The following is a 20,458-nucleotide window of genomic DNA, read 5'->3' as shown; positions in this document are numbered from 1 at the left end:
TGTCTGAACAGTTGCAATCCTAAAGTTGTTCTTATTAATGATGTTTAACAAAGCTATAAAGCATCGATTATTTAATAAAGAAGTAAATTAATTAATTTATAGCTTAAAAAAAAAAAGTATAAATGGTGCCTTATCAGAAAGTGATACCATTATGGTTATTCATGTTTTTAATAATTGTTTTTGATTTATTAGCCTATTCAAATGTTTTACTTTTCTTTTTTACTTATTTCAATCTGTTAAATAGTTGACCATGCATAGCTTTCAGTCGTTCTCCATTATAATGATGACAATATCCGGATGAAACTCGAACTCTCTTCTCGCTGGAAACCCGGCTACGGGAACGCGTGAGGTAACCAGGCGCTCAAGTGTTTGTCCTTATCTCTGGTATTTGCAGCCGAGCGGGAAGTGGAGGCGATTTGCAAAAACGTTTTGTTTTTCACCCTCTGAGGAGTTTTCTTAATAAACAGATATGACTAATATATTGCAGCTGGTGTCAGAAACTCCGGACAGGCGGACTTTACCCACAATATCGCAGCTCTCCGAAAACGGTCGGACAAAAGTGTTTATGTGACAGAGAGATTAACTGTTTATTCAGCTGCTGGTAGTTTATTATACACTGCTGATAAAGTGCACGTTTACTGTTTTTCAGATATTGACTGTATTTGGGCTGAAGTATCCGCCTACACTGAACGACAGATGACGTTACAGAAGGTTACTATCTATCTATCTATCTATCTATCTATCTATCTATCTATCTATCTATCTATCTATCTATCTATCTATAATCTGTAATTGATTAATCTTTTGTAATAGGGGGTCCACCTGGCAGGACTGGGGACTTTCACCTTCTCTCAGCAAAAGCTGGACCTAGGAAACAAGTTCACAGTGATCCAACGACCCATCTTCCTCCTGGCTGGGAAACTGGTTCAGTCTCTGGGTTTAAAGCAGACCAGACCACTGGCTGCAGGTGAACACATTTTCAAACAAAAACAATATGAATGTATGTTGGTATGATATTATAAGGGTATATAGGCCCTACAGGAATAGGCTATAGGCTAACCGTATAGGCTAGTTGGGTTAGAATTCAAATGCTTATTTGCTTTCTTAGGAATTAGATGAGAAGACTGATTAAATACGAAGCTACTGCTGGTTAGCTTAGGTTACCACAAAGACTAAAAAAAGGGGGAAATGGACAGTTCTGTATGAGACTATTTGGTGGCCAAACACAGTAAATAGTTTATAGTTATATCTTGTTTGATCATTTTGTACAAATATGTATTAAAAAAAGGGCAAATCACCATTTTACAGCAGTAGTAGTTTATAGAAGCTTCACATTTAGTGTTGAACTTTGTGCAGTATCAATTTTCTCATATCTTGAATGGAGGCAAATCCGTGTGTATACCAAAATGTTAAACATTTCTTTGACTTTTCTGACTAACTTGAGTTAGTGAACTGTTGCAGTGGAAAACAAACTTACTTATGCAGATAAAAGATAAACAGATCAGGAAAATTCAGTAAAAACAGGAGAAAGGATGAAATGCTGGAGAATCATAACTGCACTGATAAAAAAATATAAGCTATGAGGGTGGATCAGACAATGAGGATTTGTGTGTGTGTGTGTGTGTCCCCTTGCAGCAACACACCTTCCAGTGGTGCAGCTAAACTTTGCAGCTGTGTCACAAGAGGGTCCTTTCAGTCGAGACGTAGTGGAGGGCTGCGTTAGAGAAACTCTTCTGCTCCTCTTCAGAGCTTTGGCCTCGGAGCAAAACGTGTTTATCACCTTCCAGGGAATCGGAGTTCTGTCTTTTAAGAACAACAAGGTGGCACGGCCGCTCGTACTGTATTCCTTAAGCTGTGATTGATATTGTGGACTGTGACAGCTGGTTTTTCATGAAGTCTAATCTTGTTTGATGTGCTTCAAAAGGTCCGGATGAAATTCAACAGCGATTTTATTAATGCCATGGATGGAACTGGTAGGCTGCTGTTAGCCTATAAGAATGTAAGTAAGTGCATGTGTATTTGCATGTTGCAGTACATATAATGAATGTACAGTATTGTTTGTATTCATATAGGTCATTGGTACATTTGCCTCTCCAGAGACCTGGCAGCAGTGTCTCTTTACTGTCTGGTGGACCGTCCAGGCTTCAGCGACCACAGACTGCCAAGCCCACCTCCCTGCCAACTGTCTGCTCTCCTCAACCAGACGACAAAGCCGGTGACAGAGATGGATGGTGCTTGTCACCAGCTCCAGACCAGAGGAATGCAGGAGGTAAAAGAGCCTTTTGCACAATTAGAGTTGGGGTTTGATAGCACTTTAATGAATCTAAATTAAGAACTGAATCAAATCCAAATCCTTTCAAATCTCTCATCAACTTTCTGTAAAGAAAACCCACATTTGTTTCCACACTGTTAGACTGAGCTGGAGCTGCAGTGGCTATAAAGGCTGAAATAAATATGATGTGTCGGAAATGATGTTATTCTTATTTATGATATAGACAATGTGTGTCAACTGCTCTCGATCTTTGGAGAAGTAGTAATCATAGTCACTTTGGAAAATAAGGCTAATTTGGTTTCTTGCTGAAAGGTCAGGTGACTCATCTTAACATGCGCTGAGAAGAGGGGGAAACAGCTTGTCTAGCTCTGTCCAAAGGATACAAAATCTACTGGCACTTCTAAACTCATTGACTCACTCACACTACTTGACTGAAGAAGGTTTTTATACACATAGGCAGGGATGCTGTATAACATTATAGGACCTGGGCGTTATGGATAGCTCCCTAGCTGCTCCCAGCAGCATCAACAGCACCTTGGAGAGCGCTTGAGCTTTAGCCTGTTTCTGATTATATTCGGCGCTGACATGGAACATGAAAATCTGGTTATTCAGTATCTGTACAGTATCCAGGTTTTTGATTGTGTGCCTGCAGGTGTGTCTTGATTTTTCACCATCTCGGCCACTATGAAGGTGGTTCATAAATCCGGATAAGGTGTTTATATGCCACAGTATCATGGTTTCTGTCAGAGTGCTGCAGGTTTCTGAAACTGGGACAAGCTGTTTACAGGCACAAAACATAACCAGGAAACTCCAAAAATCTGAACATAACCAGGATGCTGCTGTGCATCTAAATGCACTCACTGTTTCTGTAGTAGTTTACAGTTTGCTGGTGTGAAAGAATTCATTTTGCACCATGAGTAAAGTGCATATGTTTTAAAATGGGGGAGCAAACTTGGAAAAAAAAACAATGTCCTGCACCACCTAACCTCTTGGACTAAGTCAAGAAACAGCCCCCAGCACTAGTCTGGATTAGAGGAGGGTGCTATGAATGCACATAAATTATATTTACTAAAACATTACGTAGCCTAAAATGGTAGTAGGTTGCAGGCCATCAATGTCAATCCAGGACAAACAATGCCTAGGTAAAAATAGGTATATGAAATAGCTGCACTACACTGGAGATCAGTATAGGAGTGGCAGAGCATTTTATATGATGATGACAAGCCTCGTCTCACCAGACGAAAAAAAACAACAGACAAAAAACTCATGTCTCGCGAGGATCCTATTTGGTCGGAGCCCTTGTAAGTCTGTGCATTAAGGCGCCACTGCATATAGGCTAGCTGTTTTCCCTGTTTCCAGGCTTTATGCTAAACTTACTTAACAAGAAAACTCATTCCCCGAAACGTCAAACTATTATTTTAAGCTGTGTCATTGCACTACAGGATGAACTGGTTGCACCAGCAGGATGAGTTGGAGCACTTTTACTTTCAATTTGATGTACTATTGGCAATGTTTAAGAACAGACAGCTCTTTGCTAAAAATCAAAGACTAGATAAGTGATTAATTAGTCCAGGCATTTTACCAACTGGGAGTGGTTATTGAAAAGTAAAAAACTCAAACAACAAAAACTAAATAAATAAAACAATAAAATAAAATCTTAATTCAAAAACAGAACAGGTTGTAACATAAGATGAGATATAGCAAAAGAAGAATAGAGTTCAGATTAACAGAATCATTATTGATAGATTTGGAGCTTTCAAATGAAGAGTGAGATGAGTGCAGTTACATCTAGGAACAGTGAACCCACCCAGAGTGTTGTGTGTCTCCACAGAAGTTCCCCAACAGAGAGAATCTAAATCCCATCAGACACTGCAGCCTGCCCAGATGAAAGCTGTCAGCCTGTTTGAAGAACTGAATCCAAAACCCCCTGTAGAGGCCACAGACAAGTACTCCACACACACACAGGACAAAAACACACGGACAGACATGCACACACACACACACACACACACACACACACACACACACACACAGGACAAAAACACACGGACAGACATGCACACACACACACTCTGTAGAGAGGTTCAGTTTGCAGTGGACAGGGCTGTTGTTTGCAGGTAGATGGGTCAGTGAGAGCTGAGTGCTCAGTGGTGGTCCTATATTGTTACTGCCCTGAGGCAGCTTCCAGTCCCATCAATGATGCACAACGACCTTTGGGACAGATTCCTCTTCTGTCACCACCTGCCTGCACTGTGAGCTTCCACACACTTGAACACACACAGACACACAGACACACAGACACACACACACACACGTATGTAGGACAGAGCAGCAGTTTCAGACATGTGGGGATAAACACAGAAAAACTCATATCTCTCATACAGGGGCTCATAGGGGTTTTTCAATAAGGATGCTGTGATCTACAGTGTCAAAAGCAGCACCAGCAAAACAAAAATAAACCCTGCATGCAATGAGGAATGAACAAAATGTGCTCTCAGCTTGAAATGTCTTCAGCAGCATGTCAAGAGTATAGATCCTTGCAAGTACAGACAAACACACACACACACACACACACACACACACACACACACACACACACACACCTTTAATCTGGGAAAATTGTCATGGTGAAAATTTCCTCACTTCTTCCAAAATTCTTATATTGAGAATGGGAGACATCTGAAGTTTATTTTTTATATTGCTACAAGTCCACTAAGTCACCAGCAGGTGTTAACTGATATTCAGTGTCACCATAACTACAGGAGTCTTAATTAGTGCCAGTTAGAGACCTCTACCTCTTTACACCTCAAATACATGTTCATGGTGCAAAAAAGCACTATGAAACTTTACACAAGACATCGGCATCAGCTTGTGCATCATTAGAATAAGAAAATAAATAAATTTCCATCGAGAATTATTTGGTGATTTAAATTCAGACGCTCTGGTCTCCTAGTTCAGTATAGAATCAAACAAAATAAACTTGAATGAGAAGTTTATTTAATTGGTTTCCATTAAAATCTTACATGGAGTAAGCTTTAGGAAGGATTTGACACATACTATTTAAGATTAAATGTCACATGACAGCAATATAATAATCTAACCATAATTTCACTCCAAACTGCTCAAGTACAAGCCAAGGAGTCACTCTCTTTCATGTACATTATACAGTTGTAAAGTGTCCGTTTCCACTCCCAGGTCCGCCACCTCCATCTCCCCGCCAGAGCTCGCTCCCAAAGTGGAGGAACCTCATGTGAATGTTAGCTGCTCTGGCCACACTCGTGCTGGACAGGTGAGTGCAGGTGCATTGATGTATCTGTGTACTGTAGGTGTGTAAGTGTAGATTTAGTCTGGTTTTTATAGTGGTCTATAAAATCTGTGCTAGTGGAGTGACTGGGAAACTGGATTGAAATGGACTGAAATTAGGCCTCCTCTCATCTAGTGTATGGTATGATAGGCTCCAGCCTTCCAGAGACCAAACAGAATAAGGAGGGATGGAGTATGACAGTACATTTGAAATAACTTAAGTAAGGCTTGACAAGGCCAAATTTAAACTTTAATTGCTTTGAGGGCAGCTCGGGTCTCTGTGAAGGGAACTGTGGGTGTTCTCAAATCGGAATCATAGTTTACACTTTCCCACCTGCAAACTCACTGTTGTGATTCAGTCTCACTGCTCCCACGGTGTTGTTTTCACTTCCAGCAGGCAGCAGTTTCCATCACAAAAAGGTCTAAAATCCCACAGTTAGCCACCAGCTGACGTACAGTGTGGCGCAGTTAGAAGCTAAAGAGCCTGATATTTCCCTCAGGAGTTGGTGGAGAATAAAACACAGCTAGAAAGTGGACAGAAACACAACTCCAAATGTGTGTGTCTGCTTGATATCTAAATAAGCAGCTGTTTGCATGTCCACCACATCCATTATAACAGGTTTAAGATGTTTATATTCAAATGCCGAGAAAAATAACCACAGTATATATTTTAATCCTATAAACACAAATCGTTTACATTATACCTCATGCGGCCTCTTCGTAGGAGCTGTGCTACCTGTGTATGCAGCGAGCCCAAAGAAATGTTCCAGTGTACCTGAGGGAGCAGCAGCAGGCAGAGGAGAAAGCCCAGGAGAAACTCTTACTGAATAAAGAGCAACAGAGAGACAAGCAGTGCATGGAGGAAGAACAGGTGTGTAATAAGAGTCTACAGCCACACAACAACATGCATACTCTGCATGAGGTAAATGTTAGCACGCTTCAAAATAACAATGATTCTAAATCTTGATTCTTAACAGGTGCAATGATGAAAGATGAAATGTCAGGGGATCACCAAAAGTTATTTGTAGTGATGGGAACATGAATGTCTGAACCAAAATTTCATGGCAATCCATCCAAGAGTCTGGGCCAAAGTAGCAGACCAACCCACAGGCAGAGCCACGCTGCTAGTGTGGCTCAAAACTATGATTGTGCAGGTCAAGTGGACGATGGCTTTAGCACTGTAAAAAATGTTCATAAAAGTTTGTAAAATGCTTAATAATAATTTTTTTTCCTATTTAATTTTGGCAACTTTTAAAATACCTATTACATTCTGTCAGCTGCAAGTTAATTAAAAGTAAAAGTGATTTGAGATTGCTCTTGGGTTTTTTATTTTTTTTGTTTCATATCAAGAAAAAAATGGGATCAGAAAACATATATAGAAAGTGCTGGTTCCTCAAAGCCAGAGGCAGTAGATACAACTGAAACCATTATGTCAAGACAAAGTAAAAACAACAATAACAACTTGTAAAAGCAAAAAAGGAAATCTCAACAATTGAGGAGGTATGGGTGGTTCATCCTGTTTTCCGCACTGGGAAAGAAGTGTGGGACACTTGGGAAATTATAATTCAAAACTGAACAACTTACATGTTGTTTTTGCAATATTATTTCATGGTTCAATAAAACTGCCACTAAGACGGATCAGCACGTCCCAAGAATTGAATAAAGGGTCAAAGCCCTCTGAAAAAAAACTTTACCCAGGTGAGTATATGTAATACTCTTTTTCAGTCAATGTGATGATAAAAGGAATTTGATTTTCTTTGTCCATCTGGCAGGCAAAGCTGAATGAGCAACGCGAGCATGCAAAGCAGGTTGCTACATTCAACCTGCAAATGTCAGAGAAGAAAGGGAAGACTTATTGCCCTCTGTACCCTGTGAGTAGAACCTGCAGCCAGTTCACCAGCTGTTCCTAAGTTCAATCTTTGCCCTAGTTATGGTGTGTTAACTTCACCAAAATAAGGTACAGGTATTAGATTAGTTTTTGGTTAATATTTACACATTCAACCTGGCAGATATAATTGTAACATACTGAGGAGTAAAATAGTTAATTTGGTTGCTGATAATACCCAACCCTTCAAAAATGCTGTCCAATAATGATGTGAACTGAGAAGATTTCAAATTATATTTCACAGAAAAACACAGTGTACCTCAAATAGTTAGATTAGCTTAATCAGACATTCTCCCACTCACTCTTATCACCATCTCACTATCTAGAAATAAATGAAAGCAAATAACCCACATTTGGCTGGTAGTGAGGTACTTTTGAAGGTCATATTACAGTTTAGTAATAGTGGTGCTACAGAAACTTTTTGTTTAATTGCTTGAGAGGTTTTCTTGAGATGTTTCATAGCAACCAATTTACATATTACTACTATTTAAACACTAAGACATTTCTTTGCAGAGTAAATCACAAGTTTGAAACTAGCAAGTAGTTACTATGAACTTAGCAATTACCTTCAGTACAAACTTTGATTTGGCAAGACAATGGTAACCGTGGTAACAGCAAGTGCAATTTAATACTACAAGTCCCAGAAGCAAATGGTTCTTCAGCGGCTAACAGCAACACCCATATGTTTTTACATTGCAGCCAAACCAACACACATTTTTAATGAAGAAGTCAGTAAATAATTGTCCTTGAGATAAATTTACGCGGTGCACTTCCCGTGAATCCTTTGCACGTGTATAAATGGTGGACTCCTAACAAATCTGACAATGAAATATACTATACAAAGAGGTACTTACTGAATGTTAATACATTAAATCGCTACTGCATAAAAAAAAAGCTGTCCATACATGGTATCAAAAACAGGGTCTGAATTCATGAAAATCTCAAAGACTACTTTAAAAGCATTAAATCCCACTGTACAGTTCTCGTCACTCTCTGTATCTTTCTAGTGTAACAGTGCCTTGTTAAAATGAATTGTCTTCTCTGGGCTGCTTAGACTTCATTTATCTTCCCGGCTCGGCCCCTCACTCCTGCAAAGAGGATTCAGCAGCATCGTTATATGAACGATCTTCAGAGCCAGATAGAGAGCCGGCGGCAACATGAGGCTCAGGACCAGCAGAACCGTCTCCTAATGGAGCATCTAGACCAGGTCCAGCTGGTCCAGGAGTGAGTCTGCAACAGCGGTACTGCTCAGGCATTTGAAATAATCATCTGTTGTGATAACTAGCATATGATATGGTGTATATGTGTGTGTTTTAGGATAGCTTTGAAGAAGGCCCAGCACCTCCAACAGAAACAAGAGAGAACTAAGCATTACAAGACGGCTCTGGACACTCAGGCAAGAAAATACTTTAAAAGTTGATTTCCAGACTCGAGATTTTGCAAAGGCTGTTGTTGAAGTCTTTGTACGGTTTCAGAAATGTGATGAAGACAACAACTCCCATGATCCCAAGCTACTTCACAGAAGTGGCATACTGACACAAACAATGATGTTACAAAATTAATTTTCATCAGGTTATAAGTGTTCTTGAATTTCTAACATGTTTAAATAACACTGCATGTGGTTATGGAGAATACATGGTAATTGGTTTCATTAAAATGTTTAACTCTGGTGTTAAGTGGCTTTAAAAGATATATTTTAGGTGAATTGAGATCTTATACTGAAATGATTTTGTCCCTTTCTGTGTTTTTCTCTGATGCTACTGATTTCTGCACAATGCCACATCAACATGAGCTCAAGCTTGTTAGAAATGTGCTGTTGTGTTGTTTAGGATGAGGAAGGTCATAGGTCAAAGGAAGGCAGCAAAGACCACTGCCCATCCTGCCTGTCAGGCAGGCTGCCCTTGCTCTTAAAGCCGGTTTCACGTGTTTTTTTTTTATCTCACAAGCCACAGCATATTGTCATCGGCCAAGGTGTTGTGTGCCAAACAAGTTACTGTACATCTTATGGCCTGTCACAGAAAATATTAAGTTCTATGTTCTTCGTGCAGCACAGCTGACACATCTGTAAGAGAGAACCTGTACGTTGACGCGTTAAATTTCAATAATCGTTTGGATCGACACGTGGTTTTACCACCACTACTTCATCAAAGAAATATTCAGTAAGCCCCCACCTGCATTCAGCATCAACCTTTCTCTTTTTGTCATTCGTTTTTTTTAAAGGAGAATTCTGCAGGTTTTAGACACTAAAGTCTGTTTACAGGTCTTGCGGAGTACAACTGCATATGCTTTGATAAGTTGTAAGTGTTTTGTGGCTCCAGAGGTGCAGCAGCTATGTGAAATTTCACAAGTGATGGTACGAGTGATGTTACTTGAGTGAGCACTTACTAGACCTCTGTAGCTCACTCTTCATCTCTGCTTGAGGCAGCCCAAGGCTACTTTAGCTACTGCTAGCATAAATCACTCAAATCTCCAACAGTTGCATTTTGGGTAATATAGATGGCAGGTTTTAAAAAGAAAGAAGAATGCATGGAATTAAAAACATCTTTTCTTAAAAAAAAGATAGGGCCTACAGTGTTAGAGCAGTTCAATGCTAAATCAGTGGAATAGTGCGGAGGGTTTGCATCCCTGCCAGCAAACAGCAGCAGTTCTATGTTCAGTATGCACAGGTGGTGTGTGCACCTCTACTTCAAAGTAACAATCATGTATACATTCATTTCAGGAAGAATTTCTCAATAATTTTATCAACAAAGGGTGCCAGCAACAAAATTGTCATTTAGCTTTGCTTTGAAGTTGTAGGTCGGGAACTGACTGAGTGCGTTCTGTCCTGTAGATGGGGGATAAGAAGTGCACAGACCCTCCAGAGTGCCAGGCTGACAACTCTTGGTTCAGCCGCTGTGACACAGCAGCCAGCAGCGCAGAGGGCCGCGAGAGGGCGCAGAAGGTCACATCTGTTTCTTACTGCAGCCACTGCAGAAATAACCATAAACATAGTTGTTTAATTATATTTAAAGTCTCTGAATTTTTTTTTGCAGAACCTTACCTTTACTTAAGGACAAGTACAGAAGTATTATCAGCAAAATGTAGCAAAAGCATCAATAGTAAATTATTCATATCATATATCATCAGTATTCACTGATGCAGAATCATCCCTCTGAGACATTATATTACTATATATTATATTATTGGATTCATATTATTAATGCATTAATTTAACTATAAAAATGCATCTTATTTTATTTGTTGATCGTATCCTTTATTACCTGCAAAGCAGCTACTACAGCTCTACACATAAATCAGTAGATACTTAGTTATTTTCCACCTGTTTTTAATTGTTCTTTTCTTTTTTTTTTTGGTTGCCAGGCCGACAAATATTCTCGGAACCATTACTGCATGTCTTGTTTTTAAACTGGTCTGCCACATGCTGAAGTTGATGTGATGTTATTCTATATACTTGCAGCTATTCCAAGTAAATGTCGGTGTTGCTGCTCAGAGGAAAAAGGCAGAAATGCACAGCCGCCAGGCACAGCTGGAGAAAGAGAGAGAAATGCTCAAACACAACAAAACAGAGTGAGTATAGGAAAGGGGAAATTAAAGAAACTGATAATAATGAGGGTATGGAGAAAGAAAAGCAGCAGTCTTTGTCCAAAGCATTTTGTTTTCTGTGATAGTTTGTCTCTCTCTGCCTATGTTTTCTCTCCAGACTAATACTTGACCGCATTAATCGCTTTGAGAAGAAGCGAGACATTAGTAAGTCATTGGAGGATGAGTGGAGTCGCAGTGTGAAGCTCAAGCACCAACAAGAGGAAGACGAGAGGCGCTTCCTGAGGTGTGTGGATGTAGGCTCACCTTTAGCCTCCATCAGCACTCACCAACACATTTACATTAATTCATTAATTCAAGCTGGTAATAGGTTGCTGATCAACCACACAAAATTTGGCATTTAGTCTGATAAGCATTAAACATGCAATAACAGTCACTTGGTTACAATGGAAACAACTGACTATTAAACTTTGAAAGGCTACAACACACTGTGCACATTGGTTTCTTGTTGAATAAATTATCTCATGATTTCTGGTAAGGAATGAGCTTTTCTGTTATTGCCGTCAGAATTTGAACAACACTCTTTCGCTCGTGATAAACCTGCGATGATGCACTTCATTACTGACTTGCCTACAGAGATGCACGCATCATTTGTTTATTCTTTCATTCTTTATTCTGTCTCCATGTGGTCAGGTCTGCTGGTCAGCTCCTTGTAGATAAGCTTGCACAGTACAGGCGCTGCCGTCAGTGCAAGAGGAGGACCTCTAACTTTGGAGAGAGCAACATCTGGAAGGACTCTCATTACCTCTCTGGCTCACAGTTCATGATTTGATGAACAGTACAGTTTACGCCAGCACTTGAACATTAATACCTCACAGCTTAAACAAGACCTCAACCCTTTTACTCATCGTGCGATGGTCACTTAAGATTGAAATAATGTGTTAAGCACATGTGAAGCATACTTGGATGTTATGGTGTGCAGTATTCTCGAGATTTATTCTTTCTCCTTTTCCTGAATTAGTCCTTGGAGTTTGTGTTTATTGCACTTAATATGGTTGTTTTTTGGTATTTTGTATTGTGAAAATAAACAAACAAACAAACAAATAAATCTCTACTCTGTCATTTAGTTTGGCTCAGAGGCCCAGTGTGTTAAAGTGACAAGACAAACTGGGAGAGGCTAATCACAGAGTACCTACAGTAGTTAGCATGCAGGCACAAGGTAATGCACTCAAGTACTCTGCTAAAGGCTTAGTTCAAAGAAGAATAGTCCATGTTATCATGTTATGTTTGTAGAAAATCTGCTCAGGGGAAGGAAAAACGTGGCAATTAACATACAAAAGATTTTTACATATTCTGAAAACTTTATACTTCATGAATACCATTGGACATTACAAAATTTGAGGAATAGCTGTCCCATATCTGACCCTGAAATTGTCCATGCCAAAGTTCATAAGAGGAAGTACTTTCCTTAAAAAGGAAGAGGGCCCCAACAGGGGGCACAAGTGTGAAGACTGACGACAGAAGAAAGAAAGAGAAACACAAATCATTATAAATCATTGTGTGTTTCTTCATAAATCATTATAGGTTGAAAACATATAAGAGCAAAATGAAAAGTGAAGAAGATAAAACAAGATAAGGATGAAGGAAGGTATGTAGCTTTAATATGGGAGGATGGGTTCATGCGATGGGGGAGTTTCTATAGATGATAAATGGTGTGTCGCAGTATTCTTCTGGCAGTGATCCCAGTTCTCTGTGAAACCAGAACTCCCTTAATGAGCTCATGGAGGCATTTGATTTGGTCTTTGTACAGAAACAGATGCACAATAAACTGCCCCACACACTCTGGCTGATTCATTTTTGATTGTGTGTGTGTGTGTGTGTGTGTGTGTGTGTGTGTGTGTATACTGGGTGATGGTGCAGAAACATGTGTCCTCTGAGGGTCCACCCTGAAATGTCTACAAACTAAGGATGTCCCGATCAAGGTTTTTTGGCTCCAGTCCCCTTCAGAGTCCTTATATACTGCAATGTGCAGGTATGTACAGTGGATATAAAAAGTCTACATACCCCTGTTCAAATGCCAGGTTTTTGTCCTGTAAAAAAATTACATCAAGAAAAATAATTTCACAACATTTTCCACCTTTAATGTGACTTATAACCTGTACAACGCAATTGAAAAACAGAAATCTTTCACGGAGGTAAAGTAAAAATAAACAACTGAGATAATGTGGTTGCACCGTCATCATCAAGTGGAGAAAATATGGCACAACAGTGACATTACCAAGAACAGGATGTCCTTCCAAAATTGATGATAAGATGAGAAGAAAACTGGTCAGGGAGGCTGCCAAGAGGCCGACAGCAACACTGAAGGAGCTGCAGGAATTTCTGGCAAGTACTGGCTGTGTAGTACATGTGACAACAATCTCCCGTCTTCTTCATATGTCTGGGCTATGGGGTAGGGTGGCAAGACAGAAGCCTTATCTTACAAAGAAAAACATCAAAGCCTGGCTTGATTTTGCAAAAACACATATGAAATCTCCCAAACGCATGTGGGAAAATGTGTTATGGTCTGATGAAACCAAGGTTGAACTTTTTGGACATAATTCGAAAAGGTACCGTATATTTGGCGCAGAAACAACACTGCTCATCACCAAAAGAACACCACACCTACAGTGAAGTATGGTGGTGGCAGCATCATGCTTTGGGGCTGTTTTTCTTCAGCTGGAACTGGGGCCTTAGTCAGGGTGGAGGGAATTATGAGCAGTTCCAAATACCAGTCAGTGTTGGCACAAAACCTTCGGCCTTCTGTTAGAAAGATGAAGATGAAAAGGAACTTCATCTTTCAGCATGACAATGACCCAAAGCACACATCTAAATCAACCAAAGAATGGCTTCACCGGAATGAGATTGAGGCTTTGGAATGGCCCAGCAAGAGTCCAGACCTGAATCCCATCAAACTTCTGTGGGGTGATCTGAAGGGGGCTGTGCACAGGAGATGCCCTCGCAATCTGTCAGATTTGGAGCAGTTTTGCAAAGAAGAGTGGGCAAATATTGCCACATCAAGATGTGCCACGCTGATAGGCTCCTACCCAAAAAGACTGAGTGCTGTACTAAAAGCCAAAGGTGCTGTAACAAAGTATTAGTTTAAGGGTGTGCATATTTATGCAACCTCGTTCTTTTAAGTTTTTTATTTTATATTTTTCCCCTTTAAAGGTTTCAGTTTGTTTTTCAATTGCATTGTACAGGTTATAGGTCACATTAAAGGTGGAAAAAGTTGTGAAATTATTTGTCTTGCTGTCATTTTTTTACATAACGAAAACCTGGCATTTGAACAGGGGTGTGTAGACTTTTTATATTCACTGTATATTTCTATCGAAGTGTAATAATGACCTAAATCATGGGGAAATCCATACAGTCAGAGATGATGTCATATCTGTGCCAAACTGCGGTTTTGAACCAAATTCAGGGGGGAAAAAAATCCTCAAATACTGTTACCACAGTCAAAAGCAAATGTTACTCATCAGTCTCTCCTCTGCGTCAAATGTTTGTCTGTGTATGAACCACCCATCCCCTGCAAAGTCTTGTGCTGTGCTCTTAGTGACTTAACACGTCCTTGTTAACTACCCCTTAGGTGATAGTCTGAAAACTCAAGTGGAGAACTGTGAACCTGAGGGACCCTCATTCTGGGTCAATCGTTTCCTCTGCACAATGCATAATAACACACACCAGTAACTATTCTTCAGTACGTCATCAGTCACTTTTCTGGGTTGTTTTAATCATCGTTTTTAGCCCCAGCACCGGCATCACTCTACAACTATCACATTTATTCCAATGAAATATTGTAAACATGTTCATGGCCCTCAGAGAATGAATCCTGTTGACTTCAGTGGTCCCCCAAATTTTCCTTTAGCGCCACCAGTAGGTCAAAGTTCTCAGTTTTCCTGTGAAATATCTCAATATCTACTAGATGGATTGGTATAACATTTTATAGTCACTCATGGTCCTCGGAAGATGAACCCTATACGCCTTTGGTGATCCCCTGACTTTTCAGATTGCCATAAAATTGAACTCTGAACTCTCTTTAATGAATCCTATTTCTATCATGGATTATGGATTAGCTCTCTAAGTGATTTGGAGTTGAATATTGTTTCTTGGACTTGAATTAATTACTTGGAATCAAAGTTTGGTGACTAGATGACAACATTGATAATGTAATGTGTAACTCCTTGTTGTCTTTGGAGTGTATTGTGAAGTTATTAGTGGGGTGGAGGGCACTGTCTCATGGGGTATCTATGCTCCTCTGTGAGAAGCAGACAGCAGGAGACCAGTGACAACATACTTTATGCTGTTTGTCATGCACACCATGATTTATAAACAGTGGAGTGGGTCATGTGAGGCTGAGCATATTTGTTCTGCAACAGCAAAATGTGTCCTCATATATTTGGTTCAAATGTGAATTTATTTCCTCTAGAGAAAATCTGTGAAATGTGTGAAAATAAAGAAACTTATGAAATATTGTGAACACCCTTATCCATTCTTTTATGTGTGTGTGTGTGTGTGTGTGTGTGTGTGTGTGTGTTGTGTGTGTGTGTGTGTGTGTGTGTGTGTGTGTGTGTCCATATTCCCAGGCTAGTAGATCTAATGGATATCCATCCTAGTTTTACTGGCAGGCAGATTGTTGTTGGCTCTTTGACAGTAAGTGTCCGAGTTTCATTTCAGATCCAGATGTTCCCATTCCTGCCCACACGCCATCCCACCATGACCAAAGTACAGTCCACCAAACACGGGTGGGCTGTGTCACTGAATGACAACCAGCACATGATCGGTTGTTTACACTGCGAAAGAAAGAAAACCACTGAAAGAAAACCTATTATGTTGGAATATGGTTAGAACTAATAAAATAAGCAGAGCTCTGACTACTCTCTGAATACTGTTTCATGGTCTGAGACAGGATGGTGTGAAGTGAGAAAAATAAGGTACTTTAAAGCTGCAATAATCAATATTCTCACATTAACAACGGATCAAGTGACTATGAGTCATTTGAAAGGGGAGCTGGTGGTAATGAACCCACAGAGAATAATCACCTCATGATTTTAGCATCTTTCATATTTCAAGAGTCAAACCTAAGTCGTTACTTGCTACCGTACATATATAACATACTTCTAAGAGCCCTATAGGACTTGCAACTACATATACAATTTGTCAGCAATGATCATTTGTGAAACATGATCTATTCGTGCTCTGCATGGAAGTCGTACTCACAAATTCCTTTTGTGAAAGGCATCGTTCAGTCTCTCTGCTCTCATCAACGCTGTTTCCATCAGCAGGTAGCTGCTTTCAAGCTCTCATCAACCTGCTGTACATTACCTGCCCAGCACAACATGGCAGACAGACAAAGTTAGCGACTACAGTGAGTGAACATAATGGAGTATTTTGCAGCTAAATAAGTTATATTCCTCAGGGCTTGGTGGAGACCAAAACAGAGCTCAAAGGACAGTGAATGTTGTGAATACTGGCCAGAAACAAAACTCACTAAATGCAGTTGCTCCATGTCTGCTGGCTGTGTTAGTAAAACAATTTAAAAAAATGATGAAATGATTACTGCATTTTCATTTGATTGTTGATTAAATATGATTTAAAAAATCTTCACCTGAATTAAACAATGAGGCTGTTGGTTCTATGCAAGTGAATGTGCAGGATTACAGCTGTTTGATGAAACCGTCTGCTGTTTAAAAACTGAATGAGTGAAGGTTCTGCAACTTTTCTCACTGACAAAAAGTCAAAAAGTCTCTGAGATATGAAGAAGGATTTATGATGGCTGGGGGAAAGAAAGACATAGTTATTATCAAAAGTGAGATCTGTTTTTGATTTGAGTCGTCACCATCCCGTCTGAGAACCAAAAGCTGTTTCCTGCTGTTTCCGATGAAACCAAAGCAGGCCAGAGCCCAGAAACAACCACGCCCGTTCCCTCAGCCCCTTAGCAGCATGTCTTACATATGAACATGTGAGTGCACATACTCTCATGTGAACACGTGGTCTTTGTCTCTCTGTCTCGCACAAACAGAACACACACAACCGGAGGGCAACTCATGTCACACACTGTGCAAGTCAAAAACTGTCATTTCCTTACCAAAACATACTTCTGCTGTTGTAGTGAAGCCTCTGTCTTTCCTGTTCCTCCTCCGATCATAAGGTGCATCCTAATGGTTCACATATGAATAACCTCGACACATCCACACGCAGATACACAGAGGAATGACTTGTACTGTTGCCAAAGGGCAGCAGTAGATGTGATTTGAACAAAACTTCATCCAGTTTTGGCTTTCAAGCTCCCTTCTCCTCTGTCCCCCCTCCCTCCTCTCTCACATTTTCTCTGACCAGCTTCCCTTTCTCCTCCACCACTTCTCTTCATATTTGTTCCATCTTCATGTTATCCTTTCTTTTTGTGTTTGACTGTCACTGGTGTATTTTCTGAGGTTCCTGTCCACTTTAATCTAACACACATGTCTACATTTAAAAGCATGGAGACACAGCTGCTACACTGAGTCCATCTTGGCAGCAACACAGGGAGATCAGCATGGATATGCCAAAGTGCGTGCATGTGTTGTGGTTTGTGGTATTGCTGTTAAACTGTCCAGCACAGTTGCTTCACAGCACTTAAACTGCTCAGACACTGAGCTGAATTGACACTTAGCATAGTGACTTCTTTATTAAGCAGAAGATAAATTAGATTTAAGGCTTATCACACAGAGTCTGAGCTGCCAAGATTATGGGTAGCATGTTTTTATTTCCTAAAAGGAGCAGGTGGATTTTGCATGTCAAACTCTGAAATCTTAAACCGGTCTCATTTTTCTGTTGTTTGTCATCTGTATATGTGCATCTGCATGTTATGTTTGAGTGTAGCTCAGCCCTCTCCAAATGCCCGTTTATGGTCAAACTATGCTGGCCGGGTCTCTCAGAGTACAGCCGGTGGACATGGGAAAAAGAGAGTGATGGAGAGAAAAACAAAGGGGGAGAATGAGAGAAACTATAACTTGCCTTTACAGTATGGTTTCTATATGTCACTAAATGACACTTCCCCCATAAAATATGAAGCTCCCACTGTCACTAATTTATTTCCCACTCAGTTGCACTTTGTGTCCTGGCATGAGTCCAGTTCAGTACATTATCATCCCACAAGGAAAATTTGATTTACACATTTCACAACGTGTAAATGCAAAACAGATGCCTCCAGTGGTGGGTGAGAATCTTGAAAAATCAAATAAATTACTTGTCACATATTACACTGAGAATAATAATTACATTACTAACGACTCAAAAGCAAAAATGATTAGTTACATTACTCCTTACATTATCGGCCTTTGTGTTATTCAGGGCTGTTCCTTTAAGCGATTCCAAAGAATGCACACCCGCATGTGAAGTTCAAGTTCATTTCTCCAATCTTTGCTTTTCTGCCTTTTTGTGAAATGTTGGATATTGTTTTACCCTTTGGACTCAGTTATTTAAATGAAACCATGTGAGTCTAGAGGGGAATTTTCTTTTCAGTGGAACTGCTAAAAACTCAGACATCTGACATGCAACCAGAAGCTCCAACTACAAGCCAAGAAGGCTGAAGAACAATTGCACTACATTGTATTTATAAGATTATCCTTTTAATGTAAAACCTTTATCTGGAAAGTAACTACAACAACTATAAATGTTGTGCAGTAAAAAGTATAGTATTTGCCTTTGAAATGTTTTGTAATAGAAGTACAAAGTAGCATACAATCCAAGTACTCTAGTAAAATACAAGTACCTCAAAACTATACAGAAATTCAGTACTTTCATGTGCTTTGTTACGTTCCTCCACTGCTATCCATCACCATTTTCCTGTAGGTTTGCCAGCAGCTAACATTAGTATACAGTATGTAAATTAGACAACTTTGGAGTTGCAGGACTAACCACCTCCGCACAACGCCAGACCCTGCACCAAGCTAACGCGACCGGTCCTTTCACTGAACACACAAAGACTACATTAATATCAACCCACCAATCAAACTCTGGGTAAGACAGCAAAAAAGCTGATCCACAAAATGTCAAATTCATGTTGCGCTGTTGAGGTGAGTAACTGTAATGTAAAAACTGAACTACACACACACACACACACACACACACACACACACACACACACACACACACACACACACACACACACACAGGCTATGTGAGTCACAGTAACACAAAATTGCATGCAGCCAGTCCTCATGTCATCACCTGTTAATCATCTACAGTTCATTCTGTCCAATCCCTCTGCACTTGCTCTGCGTCCTTTAATAACTGAGATAGAGGGTGTCTCCTGATATTATGATGGAACGGGTCCCAGTGAGCTGCACTTTCAGTTCTAGTCCGACAGAACAAGGTGGTGAGATTTTTTTTTTAATGCAACAGTTTGGCAGATAAGGAGCCTCTGTAGATTTCAGTATGATCCTGCTGAAGGCAAATCATGGTAAGGGTATTGCAGCAGCATGACTGATTACACTGCTGCTCTGCCTGAACACAAACACTACATTCAACGTCTGTGTCTGTGTGGGTGGGTGCCTGTGTTTGAATAGGATTCAGTACAATACCTTCAGTCCAGACCCTTAATTGCCTGCTGGTAATGAGTGCAGTCTTGATAGATGTGAACAGCTGGGAATGGGGGGGAAAGAGAAAGAGAGATGGAGATAATGTTGACAACCTGCCAAAACCAAGAAGTTAGGCCACTGTGCCTGTGTGTGTGTGTGTGTGTGAGTGTGTGTGTGTGTGTGTGTGTGTGTGTGTGTGGATGAGAGAGTGCGTGTGTGTTTGTCTGTACTTGCAAAGACCTATACTCTTGACATGCTGCTGAAGACATTTCAAGCTGAGAGCACATTTTGTTCATTCCTCATTGCATGCAGGGTTTATTTTTGTTTTGCTGGTGCTGCTTTTGACACTGTAGATCACAGCATCCTTATTGAAAAACCTCTATGAGCGATAAGGGGTTTTTTTCTGCCCCTGTCTGAGAGATACGGGTCTTTCTGTGTTGATCCCCACATGTCTGAAACTGCTGCTCTGTCCTGCGGTGTCAGAGGAAGAGATTTCAGACACTGTTTGACCATTAAACTTCAGTTTAGTATACTGAGGACTGAACATTCATTGTGGCCAGATGCCCCAATAAATCCAATTGTTATGCATTGTGTGCTGGATGTAATACTGTTAGCAAATACATTTGCAATATCAACTAATAAGGAGATAATGAGATAATGATGAGTTTAAAGCTTGTTATGCTGCTTCCAAGTGGGCAAAAAAATAAATATCTGCTGTTTTACGGTAAGAGTTACATAATTCTACGAGAAAAAAGTTTTAATCTACTGTGTCCTCACAACTACAGCAAAGCCAGGCTGTATGTGTGTGTGTGTGTGTTTGTGGGCTGCAGCTCAGGTCCAAGATCAGCACGCAACAAA

General features: G+C 40.1%; 1 protein-coding gene and 1 long non-coding RNA gene across 3 annotated transcripts; one reads left to right on the top strand and one right to left on the bottom strand.

Moving 5' to 3' along the window:
* The first annotated feature begins 338 nt into the window (after window positions 1-338).
* On the top strand, window positions 339-12,881 carry LOC130174152 (coiled-coil domain-containing protein 81-like). The gene is made up of 16 exons (XM_056383777.1): window positions 339-548; window positions 650-711; window positions 814-967; window positions 1,636-1,820; window positions 1,925-1,999; window positions 2,098-2,269; window positions 4,104-4,218; window positions 5,468-5,561; window positions 6,300-6,446; window positions 7,348-7,446; window positions 8,515-8,684; window positions 8,778-8,856; window positions 10,291-10,401; window positions 10,918-11,027; window positions 11,161-11,286; window positions 11,694-12,881. The coding sequence occupies exons 1-16, from the start codon at window positions 470-472 to the stop codon at window positions 11,830-11,832; spliced, it is 1,917 nt and encodes a 638-aa protein (XP_056239752.1). The 5' UTR covers window positions 339-469; the 3' UTR covers window positions 11,833-12,881.
* LOC130174169 (uncharacterized) lies at window positions 10,340-17,424 on the bottom strand. Of its 2 annotated transcripts, none has more exons than XR_008828553.1 (3): window positions 17,128-17,424; window positions 16,260-16,364; window positions 10,340-10,427 (listed from the first exon to the last, which is right to left on the bottom strand). It is a non-coding gene; the product is annotated as an uncharacterized LOC130174169 (long non-coding RNA). The 2 variants fall into 2 exon arrangements; XR_008828552.1 differs by lacking the exon at window positions 10,340-10,427 and adding an exon at window positions 15,588-15,832.
* Between the last annotated feature and the right edge of the window lie 3,034 nt (window positions 17,425-20,458).

The sequence above is a fragment of the Seriola aureovittata genome, chromosome 1, assembly GCF_021018895.1.
Source record: "Seriola aureovittata isolate HTS-2021-v1 ecotype China chromosome 1, ASM2101889v1, whole genome shotgun sequence".
Taxonomy (NCBI): Eukaryota; Metazoa; Chordata; class Actinopteri; order Carangiformes; family Carangidae; genus Seriola; species Seriola aureovittata.
Note: the sequence above shows the minus strand (reverse complement) of the source record. Positions and strands in the feature narration are given on the sequence as shown.

Bases quoted from the DNA above. Each gene is read 5' to 3' on its own strand.
- LOC130174152 (XM_056383777.1), top strand. From the start codon at position 470: ATGACTAATATATTGCAGCTGGTGTCAGAAACTCCGGACAGGCGGACT. The intron at 549-649 runs GTCGGACAAAAG...ACTGTTTTTCAG, and splicing joins ATCGCAGCTCTCCGAAAACG to ATATTGACTGTATTTGGGCT. The intron at 8,857-10,290 runs GCAAGAAAATAC...TCTGTCCTGTAG, and splicing joins AGACGGCTCTGGACACTCAG to ATGGGGGATAAGAAGTGCAC.